Consider the following 24,516-nt stretch of genomic DNA (forward strand, 5'->3'; position numbering starts at 1 on the left):
GCATAATTAATAATAAGAACGTGCGGACAATGAACTATTCTGTGCTGATGCATATAATGTGTCGTTCCGAATTATTTATAATTTGTGAAGACATGGAAAAATAACTGGCAATAAAAACAATTTCATCATCTTATCTTGTTTATTTGCTGATCTATTTCCGAAAGTCGGAGAAAGCGGTTAGTGGGTCAGAAAAATACAAACATTCTCATTTACGTAACCTTTTGTTTCATTGGACTTTGTGTCTGGCAGTCTCGCAGTTTGGACATAAAAAACATGATGCATTTTGCGTTAATTTTTAGTACGTTCTATAACAAATGATTATCAAGCCGCGGCGTTAGGATGACCGATTGAACAGTAAAATAAACAATAAACACTGACCACGAACAAGAAACTTGTTTAATCCAGTTTGATCCAGTTTGCTCCAGCTTGCTCCAGGCAGATATAACCGTTCCAAAGCGTGCTAACAAATCTTCATAGCCGACAGGGACGTTGAGCGAGCAACACACAAATTACTGTTATTCCAGAGATTTAAATGGATCAGTTGAAAAAGGGATTTGGGAGAGTTGAAGAAAACGAGTACCAAATAGCAAGACGTAGAACATATCTGAAGATCGATTTGGATATCTTATCAAGGAATGTGTCCATTCTGAATAGTCTTTGTTCTTCTAACACAGGTTAGTGACCTTTTCATTACGTTATGTTAAACACTGATATTTTGTTAACTGTTTCATAATAGAAATTAGAATTAATAACGGCATTTTAAATGACTGATAGTTGCTCTAAATAGACGAAGATGACAGTAATTTCCCACATTTGTTATATAATATATCGTTTGTTGTGACGGAAGGTAATAAACATTCCAGTACAAAAGGTAAATCTATTACCATGGGTGTATTTGTTTCTGATAAGTCTATATATGTTTTTATAACATATAGCATTATTGAGCAAACAAACATGACAAATGAGCTGATTTCCAGATAATTTTGTCTTTGACCCCGTCATTTTTTTTGTCGTGTCAGCACTCCTGGCTTCGTAATTAGACAGTGTTACCGATGCCTTGACCATATAGGTTTCCGGTGGTGACAATGAACACGCTGAGCAAAACAGAATATAGATCTATGTTTTATTTTGATTTGTACATAAATAATAAGCTTTCGAACAAAAAAAAAATGTGTTAAATAAAAAGTAACATCGTATTTGGTGATACTTACTCTAGTTTTCCGTATTTTGTAGAAATTCTAGCCGTAGTGAAAGGTAATGCCTACGGTCACGGCAGTGTGGAGATAGCCAAGCACCTGGTAGACATTGGTGTCAAACACTTCGCTGTGGCGTCACCTGGAGAGGGGATCGATCTTAGGAAAGCCGGCATTGATTCTTATATACAAATATTCGGTAAGATTACTTCAGTACGGCGTGTTATTTTGTAAATACATAACGACTTGTTATTGAATTAGGTATGGATTATAGATAACATTGCTTTAATACATAACAGATAGTCGGTTCAAAAGCACCTGGAGTGCTTATGTTGTATTGTTACTTATCTTGCCGACTCCAAATAAAATTTATCATATCAGATTACTAGGCCTAAATGTCGTCAGTTGTTTACATAACTTTCTCTAGCTTTATATCATACTAATACAAATACTTTCAATACAAATCTTACTTTATTAGGTAATGCTTGCGAGGAGGAGATTCCAGATTTGATAGAATATGACCTTGTGCCTACAGTTGGTTCTGTAGAGTTCCTGCGCGAATGGGCCTTGTATTCGCAGAACTTGTGTCCAGAATATCTCTTTGAAGAAAATTATGAGGTAATAAAATGACCACATTCATTCATTCGTTTAGTGTGTTCCCTTTGAAAAGGACCGTGGTGCAAAGCAATACTAGGCTTCTTGTTTTTAATAAGCCGGAAATCTTTCTCAAACGCATGTCACGAACTACGATGATATTCTTAGAAGTTTTTTAAAAACTGTAATTCACGCATCCATGCCGCCTCCTTTGATACACAGATCAAACCCCAAAGGTAATATAACTGGTAACTTTTTTATATTGTTTCCATGCAGAGAAAAATGTTTAATATAACTTATCTGTAAAAACAAAAGACGCGATCGTCCGAAATTACGACATGACACCGGTTGTCACACAACAGAGAAAGCTGAGTGTCTGTCAGCGGCTGACGAAAAATCAGTAAATTGAAAGATTAATTTAGAATGCAAACATGTCAAACTTTCACACCATGATTAACACCTGTCAAACAGACCGGTTGTCTCAGGATTACGATTTTCCACAAGACCGTCTTTTTATGAATTTTTCAATTATTTTTAAGTTCCATCGTCCAGTTGTGATCAAGGTTGACACCGGTATGTCTAGAAATGGATTCCAACCAGAACAGCTTGATGATGTTGTCAGCGTAAGTTTTTGTCACACCTAAAAGTTTATTATTGTAACAATAATGTAGATTCCTGCAGTTGTTGTAGTGTGTATGTAAGTAATTGGAAAAGGACAATTTTAAAGTTCACATCAAATTCTTTATACGGGTGATAAACTCGAATCCTATTGAAATTGTAGTTTGGTATATTTTGAAAGTAAACATTTATGCAAATGTCTTCATATTTTACCAATTTGCGTTTGTTTACTTTTGATATTTGGACATTTCCCTTACAGTACTGTGACGAGAATGGTGTTCGGATACACAGCATTATGACGCACTTTGCAGCGGCCTGGGATGATCAAGCATTTACAACATTGCAACTTGAATCATTCCTTAATGTTGCTGCCAAATACAGGTAAACATTTGTCAAGGTCGATATGTATGTTAATTCTGTAGTCTTAATTAATGGGGCCTCTGTGGCCAAGTTGTTAAAGTCACCGCTGTGAGTTCGAACCCGCGCCTTTAATGCAATTTTTTTTTCTTGTGAGGAAGCCATCATGCTGGTCGGTGGTTCTATCAGGGTGCCGCCCTTCCCTGAAAGGGTTCCCGGACGCTTAGGGTCTTTCTGCGCCGACAAAAGCCACTTCTTCACTACTTCATCTGTTGATGGAAGTGTTTTTGATGAGTGTATATCAAAATCCCCTTGATCAAGATCCCCTCCACTGAAAAATGACTGGGTGTTACAAAATCCCCTTCATACTTTTGCAGTGGGTATCATAATCCCCTCTGTGATTTTCATTATAGATATACAGATATCAGTGCTCCAAATTATATTATGTTTGCTAAAGACATTATATTTACGTGCTTTATGCAATAGACTTTTAAATTGTATATAGTTGTATTTGAACTTGATGAAATAAGTAAAAATCACAGAGGGGATTATGATACCCCCTGCAAAAGTATGAAGGGAATTTTGTAACACTGTCATTTTTCAGTGTAGGGGATTTTGATCAAGGGGATTTTGATTGTCTCCCGTTTTTGATTAGTAATGAAGTAAAAGACATTAAGATACGGACAAACATCTCTTAGTTGCGTCTTTTTCTTCATTGGTGCAAAGTATTTATGAACTGTGTTTTGCCTATTCTATAGAAAATACATTATCGCAAAGCAGAGGTTGGAACCTCTGATGGATGGAATTGTAGAAACTGTGATGCAAAGCTAATATATATACTGATTTATTGAATATTGTTTGTAGATCCAGAGGGATAAAACTTCACGCGGCAAATTCAGCTGGTACCTTACTTGGTTATGGGAACGACTTGGACTTTGTCCGTCCAGGGATAGCAATGTACGGCTTACCGCCAGGTGTGTATTTCTATCCTTTATGTTCTCATATTGTAACAAAATGATGCTTGCAATCAATTTTAAAGCTAGATAGGCTTAAACCAATGTTTTTCTTAGTCATTATTTAGTAATATATTAGTAATACTTATTGCATAAAGATATACTTATTGCATAAAGATAGACTAGTTATCTGAATAAAGCTGAATACTTCTAACATTTAAATTTATATCTTATACAGTACGTGTCTCGTATATAACTATAAATTGTTCATAAACGTTGTTATTAATTAAACACAGTTGGTTTTCAGCTTTGCTGTTGATTTCAACGAGACATTATCAAGCATTGCACAGATGATTTGTATATTTATTAAAAAACCTTTACAATGACATTGTCACCTGGTTGTTCCCAACTGGGCTAATTTCGCTATCTCTACTTAGGTATCCTATTTCCAGATATTTAATCATTGATGTTCAACCCCAAAGGTACCAGAATTCGTGGAATCAAGATATTCGGCGACAAACCGGGAACCAATTATTTATTTAATTGGATTTGTGAGTATTATTATATGGTAGGTATTGTTATTGCTGAAAACTGTTTGCTTTAGTGAATGCGCATGCGTAACAAGTACCAAGCGGAATCCAATAGGCTAAGGGACCTCTTGGTTTGAATTCCAAGCCGGGATGACGTTGGTGACGTGACTTACACAGTGGACATTTGAACATTTAGTTGATTTCCTCAATCCTGACTCAACGGTTTTCATGTATTTTGGTTATCACGTCAAAAGACAATTTTTAAATTGTGATGGTTGTTAGTTTCTTTACTTTAACATTTAAATGATACTTATTGAAAAATAAAGGTAATATGATTATTTAAGAGATGACAAAAGCATGCAATGTTACGAGTAGCGATGTCGAGAGTTAAGCCAGTTACTGTCCGTTCCCTAAATGAACACCATGTTTGTCTTCCTGCAGGCAGCAATGTAAAACATGACCAGTAACATGAGTACAAAACACTTATATCACTCCTTTTGTAAGTATAACATACGGTCATATGTGCCATATCTTAATCATATATAGTTGACAACGTACGGACAATGACGACTGCAGTTTCATTACCCGCTTTGGTTTTCTAACCGGAAGACATTTTAGCTATTGGCAACCATTGGTACTTGTTACATACTATAGGTAATTAGGTATACATAGCGTCGTGATTCATATTCCCAATTTATTCATAGGTCTGTATTTCCCACTTTCAGATACCACAGCGTTCGCTATAGACATGTACAATCGTCTGGGTCTACGGCCGATATTGTCATGGATGGCAAAACCAAATCTCGTCAAAACGATGAGTGAAGGTCGTACTGTCGGATACGACAACACACATAGGTAAGAGATTATTTCAGAACATTGTCTTACTTGTTGAAGATAAGGATGTGGTTTTATACATAAAAACTATTTTATTGTAGTTTGGACAGTTTTATGTTTATAGACATTGTCTTCAGATCATGAAATGGATTGCTAGTTGAGTTTATTGCAGTTATACGGTTTGTTTGTACTATATAACCCCACTAAAGTCACGCTAGTTAAGTAATTTTTCCTGATTCAGGTGTGAAGAAGGGGAGATAATTGCAACCATATCAGTGGGATACGCTGACGGTTATAACAGGTTGTTGTCGGGGAAAGGAATTATCACAACAGAAAATGGTAAGATTAATCATTACATTATATTTAGTCAAGCAATAATATATATGACACTATATGTGCATGTATAAGATGTATATGTTCTCCTTTATGTTTAGATTTGCACACACTGGAATAAAATTTAGCTATGTAGATACAAGTTAACTTTCCAGACAGGCACTGTTGAAATTTCCAAAAGGCGCTTTTGAAAACTTACCGAGTAAAATATGTTGTCAGTTTGAATTTGATGCAGTTAGTTTCTTCATAGTCTTGTCAACAGATTAACTTTGTCTTGAATTTTTTGTTCTAAATATGCCGTGTGTGTTACAGGTGCCGAATGTCCTGTGATTGGACGTGTGTCAATGGACGCAATCTCGGTGAGACTGCCGTATCATGAAGACAAATGCAGTAATTTCTACATCTTCAAGAACGACTTTACTTCTCCCAACTCTGTAGTGGAACTGGCGAAACAGCTGCACACAATTACCTATGACGTAGTTACAAGTCTTGCTGCACGACTTGCTCGTGTCTACGCAGTCAAAGGTTCCATATATCTGACAAGAACGTGAAGCACGTGACTATTTCCAACATGGAGAAAAAAAAGAGACGATTAGGAAGGAGGAATGATACGTTCGAATAGGTCACGGGCAGAAAGGTCAAGCGTCGTAGATCGCGAAATGCGCCCGGCTCGTATCGCAACGCAGAGCCGCACCGGGAGAAAGACAGAGAGATGTGAAACAACATTATTGTGCAACTTCTAATCAGGGACCACTTGTCTGAGAAATATTTTGTCATTCAATTTAACTTACAACTAAGTATAAGGTCTACAGCATTATCCACAGATGGCAGCTGTGTACATACTTGTAGTAAATACAGATGTATTGTATAAAACACACTTAAAGATATCTTTTATAAACGAATGTCACAATGTACATACATGTATTTTGTAGTTGTAAATACTAGTATATACACATGAATCTCTTCTCGCGTACATAATGTGTACAGTTTATACATTTACTCGTTGTTTTACGTAAAATCCATTTATTTTTTCATTTTTATAACATCATTTTATGTTTGTGTTGATGCAACTTTTATAATAGCTTTAATGTGTATGAAACTGATCTTTTAATAAATTTTAACTTTCTTTTGGTGTTTATTGTCTCGGCTTTTATCTTATGACCTAGTGATCGTCTAGGGAGGGACAAACAGACACACATTAAATACAGAATGCAGACACACGCACGCGCCTTAAATACAGAGAGCAACTGATTGGATGAGAAAATTATGTTCAGCAGTGAGTAGCTTTAAGCCTTGTGCAAGGAAAAGTCATTAAATTAGAAAATTTTGGGGAAAACTTCCAGCTGATATAACACGTGCTACAAGCTAACACATGCTCGTGTATATTCTATCTCCTATCTGTCTAAAACATTATTGGAACACTAAACATTATTATTTATTTTCAAATTGTTATGATTTCATCAACAATATATCACAAATGAAAGACACGATTCCTAAATACGTGGATGAATGATGTTTAGTACAATGAACAGTAAAGGAATTTGAGCAATTTATCACAGTGCTGATACGGAGACCCAGTTCATATGAAGCTAAATTTCCATCCAAGCGTTATATTTCGTTCTAAGATTTTATCACATCGTGTGTGTGTTCCTGTTAATATTAAAGACAAGCCCCGCTATGTAAGGACATTCTCGATTTCCAGACGAGATGAACACTAATGTTTTACAAACACGCCTTGGTGTCTACAGACCTATCATGGTTACTTTTATATTAAGAAAAGTCTTTACTGAAGGAAAGAGCTTCATGTGAGCAAGGCCTCTGCTACTCCTATACTCCTGCAATTGTCACTGTATCACCACTAAACTCGTAAAGTCTTGGAACACGGTTTGCGATGTTCGTACACACTTCGTAAGGTATAGTGTTCTGAATTTTTGATATTGCTACTGCCGAGTTCAAGTCATTAAAGTCAGAGGCCAGCAGAATGAATTCCCGACATTCCTTGGCTTCTTCCGGAAGTTTAACCGTGATTGCATCCATAGAAACACGGCCAACAACTGGGCATACAACACCTGCAAGGATAGAAAACGAAAATTAAGGAATTTAAAAATATTTAACGCAAAAAGCAGAGTAAACTAGAAGATGCTTTTGTAGAAAAGCGCATGTCTCCCCCAATGCAAAGTCGTATAGGCAAGAAGTCAATAGGGGACAGGAGCAAAAGTCAAAGAGACACTGATGGTTGGCTGCAATAGGGATCGTCTTCTTGACATGTCCAATCATCCCACTAAGTTTCAACATTCTGGGCCTAGTGGTTTTCACGTTACGAATTGGAAACTGCTTCCATGTTCAGGCCCCTGTGACCTTGACCTTTGACCGAGTGACCCCAAAATCAGTAGGGGTCATCTACCATGCATGTCCAATCATTCTATTAAGTTTCAACATTCTGGGTCAAGTGGTTCTCAAGTTATTGATTGGATAGAGTTTTCTATGTTCATGTCCCTGTGACCTTGTCCTTAGCTCAAGTGACCCCAAAAATGATGAGGGTCATATTCACTTTTAGTCCTATCATCCTATGAATTTTAAAGGTTCTGGGTCAAAAGGTTCTCAAGTTACTGATCGGAAACCGTTTTTCATATTCTGGTCCCTGTCACCTTGACTTTTAATCAAGTGACCCAAAAAGCAATAGGAGCCATCTACTCTACATGTTTAATCAACCTATGAAGTTTTAATATTCTGGACCAAGTGGTTCTGAAGTTATTGATCAGAAACGGTTTTCCATGTTCAGGCCCCTGTGACCTTGGTCTTTGGTGGAGTGACCCCAAAAACCATAAGGGTCATCTACTCTGTAAGTCCTATCACCCTATGGACTTCGAAGGTTCTAGGTCAAATGGTTCTCAAGTTACTGACCGGAAATGGTTTTCCATGTTCTGTCCGCTGTGACATTGACCTTTAATAGAGTGACACCAAAATCAATAGGGGTCATATACTCTGCATGTCCAACCATCCTATGAAGTTTCAACATTCTGGGTCAAGTGCTTCTCAAGTTACTGACCGGAAATGGTTTTCCATGTTCAGGCCTCTGTGACCTTGACATTTAACAGAGTGACCCCAAAATCAATAAGGGTCATCTACTCTGCATGACCAATCATCCTGTGAAGTTTCAACATTCTGGGTCAAGTGCTCCTCAAGTTATTGATCAGAAATTGTTTTCAATGTTCAGACCCCTGTGACTTTGACCTTTAACGGAGTGACCCCAAAATCAATAGATGTCATCTACTCTTCATGAACAATCAACCTATGAAGTTTCAACATTCTGGGTTAAGTGGTTCTCACGTTATTGGTCGGAAATGGTTTTTCATGTTCAGGCCCCTCTGACCTTGACCTTTGATGGAGTGACCCCAAAAACTATAGGGGTCGTCTACTCCATAAGCCCTAACATCTTATGAAGTTTGAAGATTCTGGGTCAAATGGTTCTCCAGTTATTGATCGGAAATGAAGTAGGACGGACGGACGGACGGACAGGGCAAAAACAATGTCTCCCCCAGAAACAGAAAGTTGTTTTCGTATGAAAATCGAACAGCAAATAAAACATGTTTATATATAATGCTACTATAGAGTTGTCATTTTATTGACATATACCTCAGAATCCGGAAAAGGACTCTATGAAGGGGTAACACTTACAGTTCAAATTAGCCTTTCATCGTTTTTATGTATTTGCAATAATGTCCGAAAACTAAAATTGAAAAATGTCTCGATTTAATCATTTTGCCATTTTTGTCATTTTTTTCCGTTAAATGCAATTTTGACAGATTACCACCTGTCATTTTCTCTACGAGAAACACAACTATTCTAAAAAACGAACTAAATGAATTCTATGAAATCGACATGATTCATCCATAAAAAAAATAAAAATGAACTTCTCACAATTGTTGGTAAACGAACAACATTTTTACCAACAATTTACCTGTTCCGTACTACTGGATACCTAAACATGCTATCCCTTTTACAAAAGAAAAACATTAGTAAAAAAAAAATCCAAATAAACAATTTTTATAATTGCTGAAAATATGACGTTACACCTAGTTACAATTAATGTGATGGAGTATTATTGCAAATACATCAAAACCAAGTTAAATAGCAGTTCTTTGAAAGATGTTTTTTCCCGGAATACATATGTTTTATACACGACTTACTTTCCAAGTAAAACAACTCTTTTTTCCCTTTCTTTCGACGATTTTTTTTTAAAATATGGACATTAACATAGTTCCTGAATCCTCCAATGACAATTATAGATGGAGTACGAATGACTTCCGGCGCACTGTATTCTGTCGGATAGCTACACAGAACACTGACCTTGGATCAAACTGGCGACCTTGGCATTACTAGTTTTGTGTTCTACGTGGACAAAATCGTATTATACAACTATTGACCGGTTATCCATTCAAAATCATTTCATCAAATGACATCAGCAACAAATTTTCATATAACAGTCTTCAAGTTTTGACTTGCACAGCAAAATTTACTTCAATGATCTGTAGACCAGTCGGTAGCACAAACTATTGTCCTGTGATAAATAATGGATAGTGAATACAGCCATACTACACTCTGGTGATAACAAAATGTCTCAACAAATAAAAAAAAAAAGATTATAAAAATATTTACCATCTAGTGTTGATACGTAACCATTTTTAAACATGTTTCTAAGGTAACCGTCGGCGTATCCAACTGGTATAACAGCTATCCTCTCATTCTCGGTACATCTGAAAATAATTTACAGTTTTTTACCAGAAACAGCTCAATATTTACAAAGAATACTAACACAAAAATAATTAATAATAAAAAAAACTGAACACACTGTAGCCGCGATTCCATCTATTTATAGCGGAGTCAAGTTGCAGTTGTACAGTGTTCCGTTACGTTGTTCAGTCTGGACCATCGATATTTTTTTCTGAACCCCATATCTCGAAAGTTGAATTCACGAAACTACGACGGTGAAAGCCGAAAATAGGATGGTGAAAGTAAAAATCACGATGGTGAAAACTCGAAACTACGTTGGTGAAAGTCGAAATCACGAAACCACAATGATGAAAACGCTATTCACTAGCACGATGATGAAAGTCGATACCACGGTGATAAAAGTCGAAACCACGGCCGTGAAAGTCGAAACTACGATGACGAAAGTTGCTTAGTCGAAAGGAAGATGGAGAAAATCGAAAGCACGATGATAAAAACACGAAACCACGAGGGTGCAAATGCGAAAGTTGTCGCGTTTTCATCATTTCGACTTTCACCATTGTAGTTTCGTGTTCTCGCCATCGTGATTTCGACTTTCCCCATCATGGTTTCGACTTTCATCATCTTAGTTTCGTGATTTCGGAAACCATTTTCAATGTACAGATCCCTGTGACCTTGACATTTGATTCACTGACCCCAAAACATTAGGGGTGATTTATTTGATAAGCCCAATCATGCTACCAAGTTTTAGGGTTCTGGGCTAAGTGGTTCTCGAGTTCTTGAGCAGAAACCGTTTCAAGGTTAAGGCCCCTGTCACCTTGACCTTTGACCTATTGACCCCCAAAACTATAGGGATCGTCAGCTTTATAAGTCCAATCATGTTACCCAGTTTAAATGTTATGCGTCAAGTTGTTCTAAGTTATTTAGCAGAATCCGTTCTTTATACCGACAGACGGACGAACGAACATGTTCAACACAATATACCCCGCTACAATATGTACACAACCAGATAAAAGTATGACACGATAACAAAATACGCATTTCTCATGCTACTCTACCCCCAGTTCCAATGCAAACCAGCTCTGAACAATGATTTATAAACAGATTAAGGGCAGAAAATTTGAATTTGCTAGAATAGTTTAGTACGAGTAATTTGTTTTGATATATTTTTAAACTTTCATTTTCGCAAACGTCAATATTATTGTTTCCAAACAAAGCGTTATTAATGCTTAATGGATGGAAATGTCTGATTAAAATTCTCTTCTATGGTCTATAGAAGAAACAAGAGCACCGCCTTGCGGGTGCTGACGCTCATCTGATTTTTTTTGTGTAATAGAAATATTGTCCTACCCATGATTTTCTAAGTCTAAAAAGGGCCATCATTCTTGCAAAAAGCAGGATAGAGTTATGTTTCTTGATGTACAGTGTCCACTTATGATGGTGAAAAACTGTTGCAAGTTTTAAAGCAATAGCTTTGATAGTTTATGAGAAAAGTTGACTTAAACAAAATACTCAACCAAGAAAATGATTTTCTAAGTCCAAAAGGGGCAATGATTATTGCAAACGCAGGATGGAGTTATGTTGCTTGCTGTACAGGGTCAGCTTATGATGGTGAACAAGTGTTGCAAGTTTCAAAGCAACAGCTTTCATAGTTTAAGAGAAAAAAGTTGACCAAAACATAAAACTTAACCAAGAAATCTGATATTTTCTAAGTCCAAAAGGGGCCAAAAATCTTGCAAAAAGCAGGACAGAGTTATGTTTCTTGCTGTACAGGGTCAACTTATGATGGTGAACAAGTGTTGCAAGTTTTAAAGCAATAGCTTTGATAGTTTAGGATAAAAGCTGACCTAAACATAAAACTTAACCAAGAAAACTGATTTTCTAAGTCCAAAAGGGGCAATAAATCTTGCAAAAAGCAAGATGGAGTTATGTTTCTTGATGTACAGGGTCTGCTTATGTAGGTGAACAAGTATTCCAAGTTTCAAAGCAAAAGCTTTGATAGTTTAGGAGAAAAGCTGACCTAAACATAAAACTTAACCAGGCAACGCCGACGCCGACGCCGACGCCGACAACCGCTCAAGTGATGACAATAACTCATCATTTTTTTTTCAAAAAATCAGATGAGCTAAAATGCTCGGCATCATCGGATACAACTGGGATCTTCTCTGAGGTAATTAACTGCAAGTTCCTACATCTAGTTCATTCCATAATTTAGCTGAAGGAGTAAATTTCACATATCTGGCAAGTACTTCAAAATCGGCATTAATTCTCAAGTTCTTCAACTGTCAAGAGAAATAACTTGGAAAAGTTTCGTGTTTTTCTTTGACACCAAAATGAATTTTTGGATTTTTCAACGGCCAGATGATGTTCTGTGGAGACTGGTCGCGCTAATCTTGTGACAATTCTCGCTGTCTAAAAATGGAGTTTTTCTCATTGATCTTTAACTGTCCCAAACAATAGAGGCATATTCTTAGACTGTTCTTAAGTAAGCAATATCTATTTTGTTAAGTGTATGTCTGTTTAATACTGTTATCATTGGGAAATAATAGTTCGCACTTTTACTTGATAACGAGGTCATTAAGTTGTGTTTACCACGAGATAAACTATTTAATCTATACTTACTTGTATGTCTGATCATACCCGACAACTCGCCCGGGATCAAGGTCGTTGACAATACTGGTCTTGGCGTACCAGCTTATCGCTGGTTTCAAGCCAGCTTTCTTGGTCGTGTTGATTCCAAATTCACTTGTATCTAAAATGAGAAAACATGCGTGCACACGTATAACGTTAAAAACAGCTGCTGGGTTAATATGAAGTATATAGTACATAACTTTTATGTTAGGCTACAGATTTTAACATCATAACAGTCCTACTTATCTTTGTTGAACTTGTTAATCAAATGAAATAATACATGTACTCCCTAGCCCTTCAAACTAATATAGTGTCGAAGGGTACAGATGACATCAAAAAGACTAACTTGAGTTGACAAAATTTAGATTTACCAGGTGGTTGTCCGTACATAGAGATTCCAGGCCGGACGTAGTCTAGGTCCACACCAATGTTGTTTAAGATGGCACCTGAATTCGCCACGTGTAACTTTATACCCCGTTTTCTGATGAATAAGATGAACAATGCAATATTATCAATATTATCAATGATTAAGGAACGAACAAATGTTGTCTTTTTCAATGATCAATGGATTACTGAATAAGACAATGCAGGTTAAAAAACACGACTTAACGTGTTTATACTGAAAAAGGAAACATTGTCCTTCATATTTCAGGTAACGTGCTAAAGAATTTCGTTTTTATGCAACAGCTAACTTTGATAAAAACTTTTAAACTGAACATCGCAAAAACAAGAACATTGTACCTAAAATTTGAAAGAAAGTAATCTTGTGTCAAGATCAACTTTTGTTCTAACAAACTTCAAGGAGCCTCGTTCTAACAAACTTCTAACAAACTTCACGGAGCCTCGTTTTAACAAACGGAGCCTTGTTTGTCAACTTTGCTGTAATACATACGCGTCCATGGAGCACGGACGACTTCCTAGCACTGTGGAAATATATCTTTCGTTATGTATAAAATCTTCTATTATTGTTCTTACCTATATGGAGCTACTGTTTCAGTGAATGTATTCATTTGTGTCTGTGTAAAATCCGGGTTGTCCCATGACTGAGCAAAATGCGTCATAATGCTGTGTATAGGTATGTTGTTGTTCTCACAAAACTTGAAATCGAAATGAAACAATGGCATCTATTAGGCAAACGCAAGTAACACTATAGCGAAAAGTAAGCAGAAATTCAAAAGGGAAAATTGTGGCTTTGATGCATTTGGCTTCGATTAACAGGGAATATCTGGAAGGCCAATACTATCCCATTTTTCATGCACTGTATCATTGTTTCGTGAAGCACCGACAATTTGTTTTTGTATCCCATACAAGTAATGCATTTAAGCATTAAAATGGTATCTTTACAAGCCACTTTAGAAAGTGTACAATATGTATCTTACCTCGACTAAAGACCGTAACTGCCCAGGTTGACAGCCGTTTCTTGACATTCCAGAGTCTACCTTGATCACAACGCTGCCAACTGGCCCCACATTCTAAAAAATATATAACATTATGAATAACCAAAATATGCCATAGCTACAGTGTACCTTTGCGTGTTAGTCAACTGAAGATAGACATGGTTCGTTCTTTCTTTGAGATGTTTTTGCACTTTCGAGATATCCCTGTGCAAGTATTTCTATAACTGCATAAGCAATAACGGAACAGGTTGCCTGCAATTTCAAGGTACATATTAAGGTATTAACCAATAGCTGAGGGAGAAATTAAGAACAATCATCTAAAGCGACCCAATATTATTATGCTCCCCAAAAGGAGTCGCCGCTTCGTCCGTTCTTACCGTCCATCATTCCGGTCCGTTGTCCAGCAATTCTTGAGTATTTCTCAGCAACCACTTGCTAGAAACTTCGCCCCCAAGAGGAGATGCACATATTTTCATGTTCTGGTCGACTGGTTTTTCACTGAGTTATTGCCCTTTGATTATTCAATATTAGTATATTATAAAACAATTTCTTGTTCAAAGTATTCCTGAGCAACCTCTCGCTGGATTTCAGCGAAAGTTCACAGGAAGGTTCATTCGCAAGAGGAGATGCGCATTTTATACTCATTTTACTCTGTTACATGTTTCTCACTGAGTTCTTGTCCTTTTATTATTCAACAATAGTAAATATATCGTCATCATCGTCCGGAGTTGGATGGAATTTAGCGAAAATTCACAGGATGCCTCATTCTCAGTCGGAATTCAAATGTTTTCTTCGTTTTCCAGTCCGACGATTTTTCAATAACTTACTGCCCTTTGATCATTCAACATCAGTATGCTACAGCACCATTTCTTGTCGTAGTATTCCGCAATAACCTTTGGCTAGAATTCTGCGAAACTTCATCACCCTTAAGGATGTGCATATTACCCTTGTGTTCAGGTCACCGAGTTATTTCCCTTTGGTTATTCAACATTAACAGCTGGCTGGAATTCAGTGAAAATGTATAGGAAGCTTTACTCTCGAGTTTCGCATATCTTGGGAGTGCGTTTTCTCAACAACTGCTTGCTGGCACGCACCTCATCTTAGCAATGAAGCTTCCGGAAAGGTTTCTTAGAACTCCTCAAGCAGTTGTTGAGGAAACGCGCGCAGAAGAGCTGCGAAACTTGGGAGTGAAGCTTCCTATGAAGTTTCGCTGAATATCGAGTGCTTTTAAATACTTTGGGGAGCATCCCTCGGTTTTACTGATATTTTCTCTTTTTAATATGATTTTTGTTAACATACATGCATTAGCTGGGTACATGCAATTTTCAGTTAAGAATGAATGTGTACAAGGGAACTCACTTACATTGTATTGTCGTAAAGTATGCTTGGACTGATTCAGCAAGTTCGTAATTATTCCTTAAACTGGTGAAGTAATTGTATAAAAGTATAAATCATGTTTACCTCGACACCGAGGGTGTTTCTCTGCTGTTGTCGCCAATGGCGTAACCATGACGATAGAAATTTCACGTTGGCTGCGGTTGGTATGAGACGATTTTCGTACAACGTCGATATCTCGTCTTCGGACGCATTTCCTAGATGAAATAAGTTCATGTTACAACGTATCATTGGAATATAAGTTGAAATACATGTAGTATTTTCAGATAAAATATATTTTAATTTTTTTTTCTCCGTCAATGAAGTACATTATAGATATAATTAAGTTAAAAGTATGAAACAATAGTTGTCTGTTTTGCGCGTAATATTAAAATATCTTTCACTTACAGACACCATAATCTTACATATTGACTTGTGGCTGTACAACTCGTGAAAATACTGTACTCGAGCTTCTGGTGTTCACTTCGATCTTACACTGAACAAATAAAATAATTAATATTCTCTATATAGATGTACTATAGTATGCTGTTTGACACTTTCCCAACGTCTGTACGTTATATACATCAATTGTCAATTCAATTTTGTTCCTGGCGCATCCATTTTATCAAAGACACTAGGTTTTTTTTTTTTTTTTTTTGCAAATTCTTTTGATGCAAAATTTTGCTGTTTCTTGGGTAAACAATTAAAATTTTGACTGAAATGTAGCAAGATTCTCTTTTACATGAATATTATCCCTTATCATGCTGGACACGATTGATACTGCCTTTGCGATCTGTGCAGATCATGATCAGCCTGCACATCTGTGCAATCTGATCCATGCAGTCTAATCATGATCTGCACTGTTCGCCATTCACTCAGTATCTTTTTTTGTATGCACCCCTTTTAACAGTTAATGGTACTGTCCAAATTGAAAGATGGACAAGTTCATTATAGAAATTAGCAGGGCAAGAGTTATACTATCTTATGTTAGCCTATATTCAGTATCTTTCACAAATCTGTTAGATTGTTTCGCAATGCTTTCTGTTAGATTGTTTCACAATGCTTTCGCATGAACAATGCTTCTCTAATGCATCAAAATACGTCACATGCCGTATGCTCGAGGGCGCCAGTCTAAGAATGCTGCCAAATCGCAGAGGGTTTACGTAACGAATTTTGACAGTTTGTAATTATTCTGACATAACACACATGTAGGCCTATTATTCTACAAAAAGGTACTAAAATGTGATGTATAATTAGGAAGGGCGAATTCTCACCAATATTCTGTATAGGATGTGTATTAGATGGTTATACCTAAGACTTGAATGTTGCAGTGTATACCGGCAGCTCTTAACTCTTCCCCTTCTAAAGCGGTGGCTACAGCAAAGTGCGAGATCCCGTGCTTTTCTAGAAACCTGGAAACTCCTACAGCGCCATGTCCGTAAGCGTTCGCTTTTACCACAGCGATAATTTCTGAAACATGTAAAATACATACACTCATAGACCAGTACAGCGGTTACTTCTACAAACAGATACAATTTGCCAGTTTTTAGAATAATCATATTGTACTGAATATTTTCATTAGATTGTATATACATAACATGTAAATCGTTACACCGTGCATGTACATATGTACTGAAATGGAAAAGAGCAAATAGATTGGACTTAATTCTAACACGATCCGCAGCAACTGCTATATAAACATATAGCGAAATCGCCTATACATGAATCTACGATAAAATATGGTTGGCTGTTACATTTCACCCCCTATGATTGTGACATAAGAGATTCTACTTCAGTTCCATTACATACGAATTATTTCATGGCCAAACGGTTGAAAACAGCATTTCAAAAACATAAATATGATAAAAGTCATACTGACTTAATATGTGTAGGACCGTAAACACGTTCTGATCTCTTCGAGCGAATTCAATTAGCTCAATTAAGATTCAGCGGTGACGTCATAAATGTATGACATAAAGTATGACGTCATAATGATGTGACGTCATATAAAAGTTAAGCTCGTCACTCGTAACACAGGGTCAACTTGCCAAATTTGATGATTCTGTTCATAATTAGTTTGCGAGCTGTTAGATTACTAATTTATAAATACTTCTCCAAATTCTGAAAAAAAGAAACAAATATCTATACGTTCCATTGGCTATGCAACACTTTCTAACCGTAGGGGGTAAATTGTAACAGCATATGACCCGAATGACGTATTACGCTGAAAATGTAGTACTGTAAAATGCGAATTATTTGCGTTGTTAGAATCGAAATAATAAATCTGTTCCAATAATTTTATCAATTAATAAAACATGGGCAGTCGTTTGGATGCGAATAATTAAATCACTCGTGCTACGCACTCGTGATTTAATTACTACGCATCCAAACTCCTGCCCATATTTTATTAACTGATAAAATATAGGAACAGATTTATTATTTCTTAATTAAAGTATATAATTCATTCATTTAATCCATTTTATCACTATATCCTCACATGACTGTTATGCAATATATTTTGTTGTTCCCTTCAAAAGGGGAAGGGTATGGGACATTAGTATTGCTTGTCACAAATGCCCCCATCCCCAAACCCCCAAGGCGACAGAAGACGTGTTGCGTGAAGGACCAAGAGCCTGCTGATTTTGATATCAGTTGGCATACGTGTTCACCATGATGCCCCACAAGATGTGCCGCGCGCAATGGCCACACCACTGATTCAAAGGTAAAGACCACATTTTGACGCACACATGTAAAAGGTTTTCAAGTCTGTTTCGGTACAACTCCCAAGTTTTCAAATAATACTATATAACGTTTCGCCCAGGTCTTTTAGCTGGAACGTTTGTAATTCTGTTATTCTTCATGAAACTTACAGACCTACTGTTAAAATATTATGATTCAGTGTTGTTGATTTTTTTTGTCACAATTACCTAGGACGTATGAAGATTATATTATATATTCATGCCCGCATTAGAATGAAAAACTTATACCATTCTCTGGAATATTACATATTGAACAAGATGCTGTCACATCTATTACTCTTGTCATTTGTGGAAAAATCCCGCAACATGCGTTACTATGATAACGATCAATATGTCCAGAAATTGTGCCATCTGGTGACGTACGGTGGTTACTGATTAAACAATTAAAACTCATTTTATACTAATAATATGAAGGGCTCTAACAAAGTGAAAAACTAGCATGTGCATGAATGATGTATTTCGCCAGCGACCGTGAGGATCCCCGTCCACTTCATGTGTAAGTTGACGTTAGTCACAAAACATTTTTTGTTCGCAGCGGAATTCGATAGCAGATTGTACTAACTAATACATCAAGGTTAAATTCCAAATGAGACTCGCCGTCGCTTAAAAAAACTTCATTAACGTTTATTTTTACACATGCAATTTAGATATAATTCAAGTTTCATAATTAAATGTGAGACTGAAAATGTTTTCTGAACAACAGGCCGAACTGGATGCAATTCACTTGAAATGAACTGATGACGAGTATAAAAAAATGCAAAGATCGTTCATATGCACGATTTTTTAGCAACTGATGCAAACACTGACAAAAAGACGACAGCAGCGCACAAACGACAAAGAAAACAATTTGAAATAATTGAATGGTGAAAATGGAAAACATAAAATGAATTGAATATATACTACCTGTATGTTTAGCTAGATATGTTTTCAGTATTTTTAGATTATCCAAAATTGTTTCTAGATTCACTTTGATGTAAGTCGGTCTCCGAGCGAGTGAAAATTCCTTCAGTTGGCACGATCTGTTCCTTTCCCTCCCCATTTTCTTTCAGGCATTTAAGCACAAGGTTGGTATCAAAACACGAGAGAAAACACACTCTTTTGACGTCACGCAAGACTTTTTTAGTCTAGAAAATCTAGTGACTAGATACCGAAACTGTTAGTGCAAAATCGTGAATGTCAGCTCTGTTTTATCTCGTAAGATAATTTTGATATCTCTATCAAAGCAAGTCGTGTTTTACTTATACCGTTCAAATCAATATTGATACTGTAAGAAAGTATTGAGAAATTTCTGAGTTGTCCAGTAGTTTTCCGCTACAGGCCAAGCCCCTCAGTAATCGTATCAAAACAATCAATAACCGACAAAACGTAACTTTAAGCTTAATAACCGTAAACAATACTATTATGCCAATATGACCTTGTTACATGTTGAAACGACAAAAAAATAAGACTGTAAACTAGAACGGTGGCGATAAGCATGATAAGCAGTGTACTGAAACTATTGGCTAAACAATGTTGTACAGCTAGATAACCCACATCTCGTGTCCTCATTTGCGTCCGTTTTACCCGAAATTTAAACTATAGTGTTCAAAGTTACTGGTACGACTGCTGTTCCGGTTCAAATGTGGTAGTTAAGAAGTATAAGTTTAAAAATACTCTGCACACCTTAAAGTGACACTGGGAATAATATTAGCGGAGGGGTGCAATTCATAATAATTTTAAATCTTTTTTCGTAAGCTCCTCTACAACTTTCAGTGTGTCTCTTAATTACAAATGAGTCTGCGGTAAGCCCAATGTTCTGTTGTAACAAAACGAGAGCTGTTAAAAAATACGTAGATTTTGACTCTAGCTTTTAACTACTTTAATGAAGCAAAACAAGGAATACACAATTATGATTCGCAATAATTTCACTCCATTTGACGTGATTATGATCATACAGTCAAAAGTTATGCCACTTACACGAACCAGGCTCACGGTGATCATATTTCAACGACGTAAACGATATCGTGACTTCATCAAGATGCTTTCATTTAAGTTTTCATTAGTTTGTTTTTGTATATTTCTGTTATTAAATTTGATTAACAATACTTAAGTAATGTTTGGTTATAATACCGAAAACAGTATAAAGCCAAGCCTCTCATACAGGGTGTGCACCATGAGTAATTGGTAAATTTCCAGAGCGTCATAGATTGACGTAAGCGTCGATATTTTGTTTGAAATCACCCTCGACCTCCGCTTACTTCTAGCAATTTTGGGCCATTTGTCAATGGTTTGTACCACTTGAAGCCCAAGCCGCAGCTGACCGAATATTACGTGTCATAAACAATAATATTCACTTAGATTAAACGTATTTACTTCCGCCTACCATGTCTGGGTGACGTCATACTTTCAGTGCACGGCGCCTTTATAGTTGTTTTGCTGTACTTTGGCGTGTTTTCAGGTAAGCAAGTGGACTATCGGTTCGAATTCAAATCAAGACAGACGAAAAAGCGACTGCGCCGGATATGCGTAACGTCCTATGCGCTTCGCCTTTCAGCAAAAAAAAAAGGTATATATATATATACAAACTATATGACCGAATTACACAAAAATTGCGAATTAAATTCATATATTTCCCATTGCACTTTACACAATAGGCGGCTTTTGATAGCAAGTCTATGCTATTTTTGAACAGCCCTCGTATTTGTGTGTATTCGTCTGAAAACGGTTGCGAAGTGTCCGTAGTGTTAGCTCCATCTTCCCGGAGTGTAACAGTATCCTGTGAGCGCGGAAATCTACTCGTAAATGTTGTTGCCGATTGCAAAACTCGATATTATAATAATCATAGAAAAAAGAGAGCTTAATACGTCATTCTGTGAATGGAAAATCACAGCATCATTTTATCGAACAAAATCTGTTTGTTTACTATTGAATTCGTTCTCTTGTTGAACGCCAGACGTCAACAGTGGCAGGAAGATCTGTCATTTACCCATTAAGGAAAATGTCTCATTCTAAAGCACGTCCCTCTAACAGAGCTTTTACTGAAAATACCATTTACGCCATCTATCATAGATGTATAGCAACGTAAGGCTCTTACTTTCATTTCCATACCACTTATGTTAGTTTGTTACTTTGAGCATTTTTTTCTAATAAAAACATTTATTTAAAATGTGTTTGTAAAACACGCATGCCCTCGTGATCACTATGACCTTTGTCGTTTGACCGACTGAACCAAAAAAAAAACAGTAAGGATAATCCAAAGAAGTCTGACGCCTGTAGGACAAACCATTCTTCATTTATCAATAGCAAACCCATGGTCGACAGACAGACAGACAGGCTTTGACACAAACACTAGTGTTCTTCAGAAAAAGGAGGAAACCAATTACGATGACTGCCGATGATCTTCCGACCTTAAATCGATAGAGGGTCATCTGCCAATTTAAGCAAGTTATAGATATTACTGTGCATCAGCATTCTTCACGTATCGTTTTCAGTCTCAACCAGCTGTGACCTCGAACTTTAACCTATTGACCCCAAAACAGTAGGGATTATCGACTGGCTGCAAGCAATCATTTTATGAACATTGAAGCCTGTAGGCCAAAACGTGCTTCAGTTATCGATCATAAACCGTTTTCGGTCTCACGGTTACTGTGACCTTTGACCTACTGACCTCCCCACCCCAACCCCAATAAAAACAACAACAACAAAAAAAAACAAGAAGGGTAATCTACTGACTACAGGCAAGCATCCTACGAAGTTTGATAGCGTTTTTTTCAGTTATCGATCATAAACGGTTTGCAGTCTTAAGGTCATTGTGACCTTGAACTTTGACCTACTGATTCGTAAAACAATAATCATAATCTACTACCCGCAGGCAATTATCATAGGAAGTTCGACACCTGTAGGCCAAATAGTTCTTCAGTTATCAATCGGAAACCGTTTTTCAATATAAAGGACGCCGAGACCTTGACCTAGACCTACTGACCATCCCCCACTCCCCCCTCAAAAAAAAAACGGCCTTCTGACCACAGGCAATCATCCAATGAAGTTTGATGCCTGTAGGCCAAAGCATTGTTCAGTTACCAGTCAGAAACCGTTTTCAGTCTCAGTTATTGAGACCTTGACCTTTGATCCAAAAAAACAATAAGGGCTATCTGCTGACTATAGGCAATCACCCTATGAAGTTTGACGCTTTGGCCAAAGAGTTCTTAAGTTATCAATTAAAAACCGTTTCCAGTCTCAATGTCACTGTGACCTTGACCTTTGACCTACTGACCCCAAAAAAGAGTAGAGGTCCTTAATTACTACTGGCAATAATCATGAGGTTTCACGCCTGTAGGCTTAGTATTCTTCAGTTATCAATTGGAAATGGACAGACAAGTGGATAGATAGGCAGATGTTCTGACCACTGTATGCCTCACTGTTGGGGCCATAAAAAAGAAAATATATGTCATTGTTGGGAAGTAGTTACTGTAGTGATATTTTCCACAAGTGCATTTACAGCATCACTGTACACTGACATGTAAGGCTTATAAATGTCAAAATGGGAAGCTGGGATTAGAAGCTTGTGTGCTCTTATTCATTTCTTACCACCCACTATCAGCATGCCTTCCCGTAACCATGGCAACCCTAATCTATATATCCCCATAAAGCCAATAAGTTCAGGCTCACACAGAATGAACAACAGAATTAATGTAGTCCATCTCAGAAAATAAACCAAATTTAAATCATCAATTCAAAAGGGACCATCTTGTCTAGACTTTTAAAAATTTTATTTCTTGAAAATTATCAAAATATAATTTAGTCTGTTTAAAAAATATATATCTTTATGTGTACTGGCAGTAAATTTCTTCATCTCAGTGCATTATGTAAGACAAGAGCTGTTTGTAAAGCATGTATGGCTCCCCCATGATGGATTGTACCATTTTGAGTCCCATCATCACTATAACCTTGACCTACTAACCCCAAATAATAGGAATCATCAACTTCAAAAATCCAATCATGCTGCCAAGTTTGAAGATACTGGGTAAAGTGGTTCTCAAGTCATTGAGCAGAATGTTCTTAAAGGTTCAGGCCACTGTGACCTTGACCTTTTATTTACTTTGGAGTCTTCCCCTGCTATCAAGTTTGAGGGTTCTTGGTCAGTGATTCTCAAGTAATCATGAGAAATAGTTTTCTATGTTCAGGTACCTTTGACCTTGACCTCCACTTATTGCTCCTCCACAAAAAAAAAACGGGGTACTCTACTTCTTAAGCCCAATCACAGTATAAAGTTTGAAGGTTCTGGGTCGAGTGGTTCTAAAGTTATTGGCAGAAACTGTTTTAAAGGTTCAGGCCTCTCTGACTTTGACCTTTGACCTACTGATCCCCAAAATAATAGGGGTCATCTACTTCATAAGCCCAATCATACTACAAAGTTTGAATGTTCTGGGTCAAGTGTTTCTCAAGTTACTAGGGGTCAACGTTTTCAAGGTTCAGGTGACCTTGACCTACTGGCCCCAATAACAATAGGGGTCATCTACTTATTTAGCCCAATCATGCTACCAAGTGTGAATATTGGTTAAGTGGTTCTCAAAATAATAGGTCAACGTTTTCAAGGTTCAGGCCCGCAACATTGACCTTTGACCTACTGACCCCAGTCGTCTGCTTCATAAGCCCAATCAGGCTATCAAGTTCGATGTTCTGGGTCAAGTGGATCTCAAGTTACTAGGGTGAAAACGTTTTCACGGTTTAGGCCCGTTACCTTGACATCTGACCTTCTGAACCCAAAATCTATAAGAATCATTATCTGAAAAAGCCCAATCATGCTGCCAAGTTTCAATGTTCTGGGTCCATTGGTTCTAAAGTTATTGGGCAAACCATTTTCAAGGTTCAGGCCCCTGTGACTTTAATCTTTGACCTACTGATCCCAAAAACAATAGGGCTTATCTACTTCATAAGCCAAATCAAGCTACCAAGTCTGAATGTTTCGGTCCAATGGTTCTCAAGTTATTGAGCAGAAATTGTTAGCTCTAGTGACAGGCAAATGGAGAGACCAACAGACTCAACTGACAGGTACAAAGCAATATACCCCTGCTTCTTCTAAGGGGAACATAATAAATAAAAATTGTAAGCAAACTTAAGGTGGAATGCGCCTATTTTGAAGTTCAGGGGTTCCGTTTCGAAATTTTGTTTAATACAAAATTCAGCATATTCCTCATATAATGGGTATTTTACATTTTTGATATTTCTGTAAC

General features: G+C 37.0%; 2 protein-coding genes across 2 annotated transcripts; one reads left to right on the forward strand and one right to left on the reverse strand.

Annotated features, from left to right (window-relative positions):
• The first annotated feature begins 219 nt into the window (after window positions 1–219).
• LOC123564294 (alanine racemase-like) lies at window positions 220–6,538 on the forward strand. The gene is made up of 9 exons (XM_045357765.2): window positions 220–674; window positions 1,234–1,392; window positions 1,672–1,811; window positions 2,327–2,410; window positions 2,665–2,786; window positions 3,627–3,736; window positions 4,971–5,100; window positions 5,321–5,418; window positions 5,725–6,538. Exons 1-9 carry the CDS (start codon window positions 533–535, stop codon window positions 5,961–5,963), a joined length of 1,224 nt encoding a protein of 407 aa, XP_045213700.2. The 5' UTR covers window positions 220–532; the 3' UTR covers window positions 5,964–6,538.
• Window positions 6,539–6,834: 296 nt separating this feature from the next.
• Window positions 6,835–19,713, reverse strand: LOC123564295 (alanine racemase-like). The gene is made up of 9 exons (XM_045357766.2): window positions 19,208–19,713; window positions 16,857–17,015; window positions 15,633–15,763; window positions 14,154–14,246; window positions 13,750–13,871; window positions 13,146–13,255; window positions 12,766–12,895; window positions 10,072–10,169; window positions 6,835–7,481 (listed from the first exon to the last, which is right to left on the reverse strand). The coding sequence occupies exons 1-9, from the start codon at window positions 19,341–19,343 to the stop codon at window positions 7,240–7,242; spliced, it is 1,221 nt and encodes a 406-aa protein (XP_045213701.2). The 5' UTR covers window positions 19,344–19,713; the 3' UTR covers window positions 6,835–7,239.
• Window positions 19,714–24,516: the final 4,803 nt, after the last annotated feature.

Source organism: Mercenaria mercenaria, chromosome 2 (genome assembly GCF_021730395.1).
Source record: "Mercenaria mercenaria strain notata chromosome 2, MADL_Memer_1, whole genome shotgun sequence".
NCBI classification, from domain to species: Eukaryota; Metazoa; Mollusca; class Bivalvia; order Venerida; family Veneridae; genus Mercenaria; species Mercenaria mercenaria.

Bases quoted from the DNA above. Each gene is read 5' to 3' on its own strand.
- LOC123564294 (XM_045357765.2), top strand. From the start codon at position 533: ATGGATCAGTTGAAAAAGGGATTTGGGAGAGTTGAAGAAAACGAGTAC. The intron at 2,411-2,664 runs GTAAGTTTTTGT...TTTCCCTTACAG, and splicing joins AGCTTGATGATGTTGTCAGC to TACTGTGACGAGAATGGTGT. The intron at 2,787-3,626 runs GTAAACATTTGT...TATTGTTTGTAG, and splicing joins AATGTTGCTGCCAAATACAG to ATCCAGAGGGATAAAACTTC.
- LOC123564295 (XM_045357766.2), bottom strand. From the start codon at position 19,343: ATGGGGAGGGAAAGGAACAGATCGTGCCAACTGAAGGAATTTTCACTC. The intron at 15,764-16,856 runs GTATAACCATCT...TATTTCATCTAG, and splicing joins CTGCAACATTCAAGTCTTAG to GAAATGCGTCCGAAGACGAG. The intron at 13,872-14,153 runs GTAAGATACATA...TTCGATTTCAAG, and splicing joins AGTTACGGTCTTTAGTCGAG to TTTTGTGAGAACAACAACAT.